Genomic DNA, 11,020 nt, shown 5'->3' with positions numbered 1-11,020 from the left:
TGAGTGAGTAAGTAAGAGAGAGGTTTAGTACAGAACCATAATTAACAAGGAACCAATCGTGAGCGGCGGAAATCATAATGATCAACGGCCAATGAAATAAATGTAGACTTGTACATTAGACATACACACACCGAATTATACAAAAAAAATCAACCTCCTTACCAAAAAAAATCCACTTTTTTTTCGTTTAAATTCGTGTTCGTTATTATGTGGGTAGGTGTAAATTTTCTGGTGAAGAGATTTTCTGGGATCCATTCATTATCTTAAAGATTTTCTGAGTTTCAATTTCTGCAATTTGTGTTCAATGTCAGCAATTCGTGTTTATTAATGAGGAATTAAGAGTTTTCTTTATGCATATTAGTGATGAAGAACATAGTGTTGAATTCTATAAACATTTGAATCACCCACTTCATGATGCATATTCTAAAAACCCATGAGCTTTTATGCGTTTTTATCAGGTGGAATCCCTAACTGTGGAGTTGATTAGTGTTAAACTGAGTTAAGTTTCTATAGGATTAAATCGATGAATGCAAAATCGATGGATTGGAGCTTTTAAAGTAAGTTTTTATTGGTTTTTTGGCAGCTCGATTCATTTGATGGAAACGACGTCCCTGGAACATTTAGAGATTGATTTTGAATATGTAATGGTAGGTGTTTTTTATCCAATTATAGATTAAAGGTGACAGTCCCCGTTGGGTCTTTTTTTTATTTTGTTTGGGTTTTCCGACGAAGAAATGGGGAAGGATGAATAGTAGGCTGCAATGAAGCTTACAATCAATCTTCAAGTGGATTCATGTTTTGTTGTGGGTTTTAAAGAAAATGAAGAGAGAGAGAGGTTTTAAAGAAAAGGAAGAAGAAGAAGGGAAGAGAGAGAGAAAAAAAAAAAAAAAAAAAGGGGGGGGGGGGGGGGGGGGGGGAGGGTATGGTGTAGTGTATATTTTTTTAGTTTCTTTTTTCATTTTGTAATTATAAAAAGTAAAAATCTTTTTAATTTTGTAGTTATAAAAACATTATAAATGGTAAAAATCTTGTGTGAACTTTTTTCCTTTTTCTACTTTGTTTGTGATTTTGTTTGTGATTGACATCTTAATGTAAAAAACAAATAAAAATTACATCATTTTAGATTTTCCAAGAACCAAAATCAAAAGAATCTTTCAATTTGTGGACCAAAAAAGAAAAAAAAAAATTTTAAACATTTCGTTCATGTCGAAAACTTGTATTCGAAGTTTTTTGCAACACTCGAACCAAATTTACAATTTTGTCCAAAAAAAGAAAAAGATAAAACTAGCCTACTTTGAGTTTTGTCCAAAAAAATAAGATAAAACTATACTTTTTTCAAACAAACCTACTTTTAAAAACTAATTTAAAAAGCAATCTATTTTTTATTATAATTAAAAATAATAATAATAATTATTAAAAAAAAAAAAAAAAAAAAAAAAAAAAAAAAAAAAAAAAACCCTCAACCCATGGCTATTTTGAAAATCGCAATTTTATTAAGTAGCTAGAAGTCGGGTTATTTTCTAATATCTATTAAAAGGAACTTTGTTATCAGTCGATGTCTTAAAAAATTATAATAATTGTAATATAAAATGATGTCATCTTATTTTAGATGTTTGTTTGTTGGGAGTAATAGAAAACGAGATAAAACAAAAGGTAGTAGTGTATATATGAAGAGCTTTAGACTTGAGCTATGGTAGACAGCGTCAAGTCATTGAAGAAGGGTAGCAATACTATCTTCTAAAAGTTGGAAGGAAGCAGTTTTGATTGGCAGAACAGTATAATGAACCTAATTACATAATCGATATTACAGAAAAAAACGTACCAATTAACGACCAAATGAAAACATGTCCAATAGATTAGATATTTTAGTTTATCTCTACTTGATTGTCCAAATGAAAACATATCCATGGTTCTTTAAATTCCTACTTTAATGTACTAACGCACACAAGCTCGACACAAATTCTGATTTTTAATTATCATGCAGTACGATTTACTAATGGACTCGAAGAGAGCCAGAGAGCGCAATATGCCAATATCCATTCAAGTGCTACATTTTATTCCACATCAATATATACACGATCATATCATTTATAAAAAAACATTACACCGACTACACATATTTATATATTCAAGACTTCGAAAAGAGTGCTTCACAAAAGTTGCTTCCCCCCTTGTAGATAGCCGCTATATAGCCTTTAAGCATTCACAATCATCCCACCTACAAAATGAAGAAAAATTACAACTTACAACAAACAACGCACACATACCCCAAAAAGATGGTAAAAAGTGACCGGAAAATGTACCGTTAGGGTGGAGGACTTGGCCGGTAAAGTAGGAAGAGTCCTCCGACGCCAGAAACACAAACGAGGGTGCAATCTCGTAAGGCTGACCGGCTCTACCCATCGGACACTCCGACCCGAACTTGGAGGTCTTCTCTTCGTGAAACGATGCAGGGATTAGTGGGGTCCACACAGGTCCTGGTGCCACTCCGTTGACTCGAATATTTTTGGGTGCTAGTTGCAGTGCTAGACCTCTAATAAACGACACAATCGCTCCCTTTGTTGATGTGTAATCAAGCAATGAAGCATTGCCTTTGTAGGCGTTGACTGATGTTGTGTTGATGATGCTGCTTCCTTCATTCATGTGCTTCAATGCATGCCTGTGCATGTACACGTACGAACCTAATAATTAACTAGAGTTGTAATCGATCTCTTCCATATAAGAATATTGTTGATATTTTACCTTGTTACGAAGAAGTAGGAGTAGATATTGGTTCTAAAGACTCTATCAAGCCAATTCTCGTCGATTTCTTCAACGGATTTACACATGTACTGCTCGGCGGCGTTGTTCACCAAGATGTCAATACGACCATATTTTCCGACGACTTCATCCACCACCGCTTTGCAGTGGGCGTCGTACCCTAAATCGGTAGGTATGGCAATCGGTTCCTGTGAATCTTTGGTTTTGGAATCGTTAATGATCTTTAAGGTGTCTGCTGCATCTTTGTCTTCTTGACCTTTCACGTAAGTGAAGGCAATAGTTGCTCCTTCTCTCGCAAAACAATAACAAACAGCCCTTCCAATGCCGGAATCTCCACCAGTAACCAGCGCCACCTTACCCTGCATGATGACACATGATCAAAGAACAGCTATCGATGCAATCTCAAACATGAAAATATAATGGAAGAGCACAAGGATATTACTTTGAGCTTATCAGCAGGTCTGTAATTAGGGTTAATGAACTGTGGGATAGGATCCATGACATGTTCTTTCCCTGGTTGCGTATCCTGTTTCTGTCGTGGGAAGTTCTTACCGTCGGTCGCCATTGTTGCTGCAAAAGTTTCTGATTCAAGTTAAGAGATGAAATGAGTTCAATTGGAGATGAAAATGATGGATTCGAGCTGTATATATATGATGGGAGTGCATGGTATGTAGAGGGTGATAAGTGATGACAAGTAAGATGTGGTGGTATACACGTGGCGGGTGTAGAGTTGAAGTTGCAGGATGTATAAACGAGTTACACCGATTACAAGTTGTATAGGTGTCACTCTCATGTTCTACGTGTCAGAAGAGTATGCATTGGTGCTGACTGCCAACTATTCCATTCTCACTGGATATTGATGGTTTTATATAACAAAGACAAAATAACATAAATGGTACCTCTATTTGGTAAACCTGTAAAATTTGATCTATATAAGCAATTTTTTTATAACGATGATCCATAAGTTTGAAATTGCATGTACAAATGGTCTTTTAAGCCATTCGTCATCTCAATTCCATAATATTGATGTATCCCAACTTAATTCCACATTACCAACATTTTGGAACCATTTATCAAAATGTAACAGATTCATGAATAAAAACATATCCAATGTGAAATTAGATTCAAATCAAAGCACGTAATACTTCAAAAAAATCATTACAAAATCTAAACGTTATACAAACCAAGCACATCTCCAAGAACATATATAAGGTACCCTATTTTTTGCATATACACATACATCATCAACTCAATCTTGATAAACCTTCACAATGGGAAGAATAGTTCTTCCTTAGGATACCGGAAAAACCCTAAATAATTCGATTTTTTTTTTTCATAATAATCTTCCCCACCACCACCCATCCCCGCGTAGTAGGCATCTATAATATTGGTATATTAGTCATTTTAGAGAAACGGTATGTATTTAATGGTGCTTAACAAACTGAGTGACTCATAAAAGAGTGTTTATGAATTTTAAACTTAGAGACCATCTTTAGAAAAAAAATTCACCATAAAAACCATATCTGATAAGATTTACCACATACCATTTATACCATTTATGTAATTTTGTCTATAAATGGTCGGTATTGGTGTCATTTTCAAGTGTTATATATGTTTAATTTTGTTATTGTTGCGTAAGTCTTGTTTTTCATTATATATAATCTTATCGTTAAAAGAAAAAATAGATTGTAGCAAAAACTTGAATGGTTAGTAAAGAAAAAATAAATATTCTTCTATCTTTTCTTCCTGCTTATCCTCCTAATCATATAATATTATAACATTTGGATTAATGGATACCATCAAATCTCTCTTAATATTTTTTCTTGATTTTGACACTTGTATTGATCTAACGAATAAAGAGGTTAAGTAGAAAGAAAATAAAGAGGTTATGTAGAAAGAAAATGTAGAAAGATATTTGATTTCTCGTTGGTAAACTAATAAATCGTTTAAAATAACTATGTTTTTGTACTGACTGAACCAATGACTATTCATAATTCCATAATTGAATCAATTCCATATTGGTTCCTTCCAAATTAGAGGAATGTGTCAAGGCTTGTGGCCAAAATAAGAAATGATGGCTCCTGATCTTTCATCGTGCCAAAAACTCTAGATTTTTAAATTAATCAATTCTTGCAAACTTTATAAATTTTAAGCCTATATAGTGTCTTAATTAGGTACTACTTGTGTTGATTCGTGATTGCTTACTTTGTTCGCTTTGTAGGATAATAAAAATCGTATCACTTGATCGTCACTAAACAATCTACCAATACTTACGTTGGTTTGTGATTGTTTACATATAGGGTTTCGTCTGTTTCGTTACTAGAAAAAATGTTGAAACTAGAGTCCATAATTAACACGAACACAAAAGCTGATAACACAAAATATGAAAACTAAGAACACAAGAAATGAAAGCCAATTCAATTTGTTTCATGTCACAAAACAAAACGACATGTCAACAATATTATTCCTCAACATTTAAAAACATTGTATACGAGCAAATGTCATGACTCATGACGTTAAATACAAATTAAAATAATGTAAATCTTTTCAATGAGTGTCATAAATCCTTATTTCAACATGTATTAGTGAGATCTGTTTCCATATATAACCAAAAGATTAGTCATAAACTCATAATCAAATACCTCAATTCCCAATCACCAAGTAATTTCCTTATGATCCCAATCAAAGAATTTCCCATTATCATGGCTCTTGCTGCTATTGATAATCCCCAACAACCTTTCCACCGAGAATTCTTTACTAAAAAGTTTGTCTTTTGGAACATTCTTTTGAAACGGCTTAGAAAGATCAGTGTCCACAGTTCCAGGATGCAACAGAATGCATATAATCGGATCCTTCTTCCTTGCAAATTCAACAGCTATACATTTCGTCACTGCAGAATCATATATATATTTTAACTCCAGATACAAGGGTAAAACGGTAATTTACTCTCATTCAGTCAACTCCCTTACACTGATTAAGTGCAGATTTGGAAGCTCGATATGAATGCCATCCACCTAATCGGTTGTCTCCTATTGACCCAACCCTGGCGCTTATGTTAGCAACAACAGCAACATCTCTTTGGGTCCCACTTCCACCTCCCGCCTTTAGCAAAGGCCACATATGCTGTTTTTTTTTTCATATTTGGAATATTTAAAATTCTACTACTCAATTCAAAAAAAAAAAAAAGGGGGAAATGTTTATAGTGAATTTGTGAAGTATGTAAGTAGATGGTCATACCTTGGTCACCAAAGTAGGACCCACTGCGTTGACTTCATAAGCAAGCATCAAAGATGATCTCTCTACTTTGGTCAATGTTGTTTCTGTATATAAAATCAAGTATGAATTTGGGATAATAAAGATTTGAAATAAATTTAAATTTTAAACATACCTGGTTGTATAACATCAGGTATTGAAAGAATACCAGATGCATTAACAAGAAGATTTAAGTATCCATGTCTCTCACCTATGTCCCTTGCACATTCCTGAAATAATAAATTAATAATGTCTTGTTAGTTGATTTAATCAGTGTGTAAAACAGATTCAATTTTTTAAAAGGTGAAATGATGTAAGGGAAGATTTGTAAACAAGAAATAAATTTGACTTATTATGTTCTTGTAGTTCAAGATTTCCATGTTGAAAGAAAAGTGACAAGAGGTAACCTCTATTGTGGTTTCAGTGGTAAGATCCAACCTTTGAATATGGAGTCTTTCAGAAAATTTGTTTTTTAACTCAATCAATCCTGCTGCTCCATTGGGGTTTCGACATGTAGCAATCACATGTTCTTGTGAGTTTTTCACTAGTAATTGCTTCACCTGTAAAGCATACATACAAGAAAATCAAAGAAGATAATATTTAGATTAACTCGATTTAAAATAATCACATAGGATAAAGAAAGAAGTAACATTTTGATTTGTATACTTGATGCCTCTAATTATCAAACATCAATATATTAGGATGAATCATGAATGAGTATGATTATGTAAAAGGTTTAGCTTATTAATCACATTTTACCTAGATTTGAAGTGAAATTAATCATCGGATCTTTAGAGGCCAATGTATTTACTTTTTAACAGAGGGAACAATTACATTGCTTGATAACGAAAGAACTCCATAGCTGATAGAAAAGTACATTTAAGTTTAAGTCTAAAATACTTCATCATACAATAAAGTCATGAAGTCATGTTTCTTTGTAAACGCTTATAGGATCCCTGTTGTTATTCGTTATCAATTTATGCGTTATTGTAAAAAAAATGGCAAGAATCCCTTATGAGGTATGAAGCATAACCTGGTAAAAGAATAGCCCTAATGCAAATCATGAAAATTCAATTACAGATGTCAATGGAGTAGGGAGTGTTCGAACTTACGAATTCAAGCCCTAAGCCTCTTGAAGCTCCTTGCACCAGGGAAACACCATGTTCGCGTTTCGATGTAAAAGTAGAAAAAGAAGATGCTCTTAATTTGATCATAGATGTAAGGTTAGCTGTTGAGAATAGACATCGGTTGAGAAGATGAAGCTTCATTTTGGAATTGAACTCACACAGAGAAGATGTTAGGTTGCAGAGGTGAAGAAGAGAAGCAATTCGCATGGCGTATGGCGTGGACGGACTTGCACCATTCACGTGGCGCTACCAGTCGGCCAACCAAGGTACTAGCCACGTTGTAACTCTGCTTTCATAACTTTTTCGGTTTTTCCATTGCAATGAAATGTTATTGATTTGTTTGTTTAAAATTATATCTTTATTTTTTTATATTAACATTATGATTTGATTTTTTTTTTACATAATTATAAAATCAACATACAAATATAATATAGCTTTATAAAGGATGATGTTTGTATATGAAAACTGAAAACAAAATGCTATAGTTTGGTATATTTGTAAAAGTATAATGTTGTGATAAAAACTAAAAAAAATATTATGATAATAAAAATCAGTTGTAGTTATCTAACAATTTAGAAAATTTGAAAAGAATTTATAAGTATGAAAATCTAACAATTTAGAAAATTTAAATTTATAAGAAAAATAAAATATTTAATTGTTAAAATTAAAGTGTTTATTTATCTTTTAAATGTAAACTAATAATTTAAATAAATAAACAACTAAAATAAGTGGATTCAATTTAAAAATTTAGGAATTATAAGTAAAGTTGCAATAATGAATTAGATATATATTTATTATTAAATTTATTATATTTAAGTATTATATGGAATTTAATAAAATGAGAAAAACCGATAAAATAACACATAGATATAATTTAATCTAAATTGAACACAAAATAACATGCGGCATAATACATAAGAGGATGATAAGTGACAAAATTATATTCATTTATTATGAATGATTAAATCAAATGAGAGGTAATATAATATACAAATAAATAAATTACGTTTGTTTTTATTTACATTTAGCTCAAAAAGGAAAATGACTTATAAGGGTAAGTATGTTTTAAAATTCTTTAAAAAAACATCATTCAGGTTTGGCTTGTTCAAAAAATATCATCTTAGTAAGGTGTTTATATAAAAAATATAAACAAAATATTATTTTGTTCAAATCTCACCTTGAAGTAACTTACACTTTCAGGTGAGTAGATGAGTTGGCATATTTTGCTGATTTGGTATATTTAGGTGGTGAGTTGGCAAATCTACTCAACAAATTAAGAAATCCACATCAATAAATAGATTTAGGGCACAAGCTCACAACTGATGAATACGACTCCTTGCATATGACTCTTGTTGATCAAATTCTTCAAACTTCCAAGGCTTCTCCTGTGAATCATTAAACTCCATCTCAAGCTCACCTATTTCCAAAAAAAAAGAGCAAAATTGATCATGCAAATCCTTGTTGTTGGGGGTACCCTTCTCGAATATGGATTTTATGGTGCCTTATATTGCTCTAGCAAGGTTCTGTTATGATGTTGGACAATTTTGCCCCTCATTGTGCATTTCTATTCTTAGCTTCCCTTGCGTCTACAGTAGTGAAGTCCATGACATGTGGCTTACAATATTTGCCACCTGCATTGGTTAATTTCTTTCAAAAATGCAAGGAGGACTCATATTATTAGGTGAAGATATTTGAAGGATGACTTAAAAGAATACATGAAAGGCAATGTATCTTATATAAAAAAAATGATGATTTTAATGCAAACCTAAATGCTCTTCAAATGGGACAAAAGGAATAAAAGGGCATAATTATCATTTACTTACTGTTATGCCCTTTATCTGTTTTTCAATTTTAATATTAAGCTATTGTACTACGCACAATATATTCAATTATGGATGCACTCTCGAATTCTCAAATTACATTGAAGTGATAATAAGAAATGGCAGTAAGATGTAGTGGGAAGGTTGTTTAGCAGCAACATTAATTATCATTTTTCACTGTCATGTTTCTTCCTGTACATAAAGCAAGAAGGTTTCATTTCAACGGTGGCAGAAGCAACCACCTCAGCAGTTGAAGAGTGAATCAAGATAAATGAGGCCATTCCCAATTCATAGTCTGTGGACTCTACATTGAATAATTCACAAGATGAGGAGATTGCAGAAGTGAAGAGTAGGGAAAATTAAATGGAGTCTACATATGACCAAATTAAGAAACAAATAGCTGAAAAACTCAATTGTTCATGTCATATTAAAAGGGTTTTCTTGTCTTTTTTTCTTTTGGAATCAACATTCTTTTTCATAAATGGTATAAAGGGTATAAAAGCAATATTTCTTTTTCCTGTTTTTGGTTATAACATGCTAGAACCGGTGCTATGAGTGCTACAAAATGGCTTATTCAACCAAATTCAAGAATAGCAATGTACTCTCAATCTTAAACTAAACAGATTAATTTGGGAATATTTTAAAAGAAAAAAAAAGCAAAGGGTTAGGGTCAATTTGGTTAACAGATGCAGTCATGTCATAGAGGAGGCTGTAGGAGGCTGCAAGGATAACTTGAGAATATATCAAATTCAATTCCCTTTTATCATACTCCAATTAAGCAAAGGAAAAAACTACCAGTAATAAGAAAATTATTACAAATATAAAGGAAATGTTTTGTATAGAATGGTAAAGAAAAATATCACTTCCATATAAACAAAGTTGGTACTTTGATTATCTTTAATACAATTTAAGAAATCTCAACTTTTCAATACACAAATGACTTGCAATTCATGTTTCTTGTAAGTTATATCCATTCTCCAAATTTTATGCACATGACACATCACTTTATCTAATTTTAGTTAACATACATGGCCAGTTTAATATGTCATAAGTGCGATGCTTTAACAAGGGTATTTTTGTCACAGAGGAGGCTGTTATAATTTGTTCTATCAAGAAATGGTACTTTCAATCTTAAAATCTTAAACTAAACAAATTCATATGGGAATATTTAAGCAAAAAAGCAAAGGGTAAATAGGGGCAATTTGGTCAACATGTGTAATTGTGTCACATTGAGGCTAGAGGCAGTGTTGTAAAACTCTCCGAGTTAGCCGACTACTCCTCCGAGTACTCGCTATTCGGCCCCTAACTAAGACGAGTTACATAATCTCAAGTACTCCCTGATTGGCTAGTTCCTGAACTGAGCAATGTTGTAAAGCTCGGTAAACTCAGTGATTAATATGTATAATATACTGAATGATTTATTATTTAACACATACATGTTATTATTACTACATATATATCTTACATTTTCAGTAATTACTCACGAAGTGAGACAATTATTTGTTTTTATGTTTTTGTGTATTCACATTTATCTAATATTTTTATATATTTCAATCAACTTATGATTTTAACTTATGATTTTGATATTTATAATTTCCCTAAAATTATTTATACATGAATTACCAAATCCGAGTACTCCCCGAGTACTCCTGAGTACTCACTACTCGGTAGTCGGCAGAACAAGTACCGAGTAACGAGTTCCACAACGTTGGCTGCAGGGGCAATCGGTCATTTGTAAAAATCAATTTGAAGTCTTTAATCGGCTGAGGAGGAAAGGAAAATCGATCAGCTGGAGAGGGATGGAAAATCGATCGACTGTAAAATCGATTCGAGCAAAGGAGGGTTGATCAACCGAACCCAAGATCAAATCCTAGAGAGCTTCTCTGCTTCACTCCCCCCCTTAAGCCAGTTAAGCACATAATCCATTTCCCTTAATCCACGCAATAACTCCATCTCACCTTTTATTTTACTTAATTATTTTTTGCCGGTAATAAATTTTTCTTTACCAACAGATGTCGGGTAGTAGTGGTGGAATTATAACAAAACATAAACTTGGATGGT

The 11,020-nt window shown here is 32.5% G+C and overlaps 2 protein-coding genes across 2 annotated transcripts; both read right to left on the bottom strand.

Moving 5' to 3' along the window:
• Window positions 1-2,145: 2,145 nt before the first annotated feature.
• LOC144997947 (NADPH-dependent aldehyde reductase 1, chloroplastic-like) lies at window positions 2,146-3,351 on the bottom strand. The gene is made up of 4 exons (XM_078957804.1): window positions 3,203-3,351; window positions 2,743-3,119; window positions 2,304-2,659; window positions 2,146-2,218 (listed from the first exon to the last, which is right to left on the bottom strand). The coding sequence occupies exons 1-4, from the start codon at window positions 3,323-3,325 to the stop codon at window positions 2,196-2,198; spliced, it is 879 nt and encodes a 292-aa protein (XP_078813930.1). The 5' UTR covers window positions 3,326-3,351; the 3' UTR covers window positions 2,146-2,195.
• Window positions 3,352-5,166: 1,815 nt separating this feature from the next.
• LOC145047695 (NAD(P)-binding Rossmann-fold superfamily protein) lies at window positions 5,167-7,443 on the bottom strand. Its single transcript, XM_078996034.1, has 6 exons — window positions 7,125-7,443; window positions 6,420-6,572; window positions 6,149-6,242; window positions 5,998-6,080; window positions 5,730-5,883; window positions 5,167-5,650 (listed from the first exon to the last, which is right to left on the bottom strand). The coding sequence occupies exons 1-6, from the start codon at window positions 7,344-7,346 to the stop codon at window positions 5,415-5,417; spliced, it is 942 nt and encodes a 313-aa protein (XP_078852160.1). The 5' UTR covers window positions 7,347-7,443; the 3' UTR covers window positions 5,167-5,414.
• Between the last annotated feature and the right edge of the window lie 3,577 nt (window positions 7,444-11,020).

This window comes from Lactuca saligna, chromosome 5 (assembly GCF_052625555.1).
Source record: "Lactuca saligna cultivar CGN05327 chromosome 5, ASM5262555v1, whole genome shotgun sequence".
Lineage (NCBI taxonomy): Eukaryota > Viridiplantae > Streptophyta > Magnoliopsida > Asterales > Asteraceae > Lactuca > Lactuca saligna.
The sequence above is the reverse complement of the archived record's forward strand: the minus strand, read 5'-3'. Positions and strand labels throughout refer to the sequence as shown.

What these genes read in the sequence shown, in the direction of transcription:
- LOC144997947 (XM_078957804.1), bottom strand. Translation starts at nt 3,325, where the DNA reads ATGGCGACCGACGGTAAGAACTTCCCACGACAGAAACAGGATACGCAA. An exon ending in TCCTACTTCTTCGTAACAAG is followed by an intron (nt 2,660 to 2,742) that starts GTAAAATATCAA and finishes GTACATGCACAG; the next exon opens with GCATGCATTGAAGCACATGA. An exon ending in CCAAGTCCTCCACCCTAACG is followed by an intron (nt 2,219 to 2,303) that starts GTACATTTTCCG and finishes TTCATTTTGTAG; the next exon opens with GTGGGATGATTGTGAATGCT.
- LOC145047695 (XM_078996034.1), bottom strand. Translation starts at nt 7,346, where the DNA reads ATGCGAATTGCTTCTCTTCTTCACCTCTGCAACCTAACATCTTCTCTG. An exon ending in ACCTGATGTTATACAACCAG is followed by an intron (nt 6,081 to 6,148) that starts GTATGTTTAAAA and finishes TTTTATATACAG; the next exon opens with AAACAACATTGACCAAAGTA. An exon ending in CAAATCTGCACTTAATCAGT is followed by an intron (nt 5,651 to 5,729) that starts GTAAGGGAGTTG and finishes ATGATTCTGCAG; the next exon opens with TGACGAAATGTATAGCTGTT.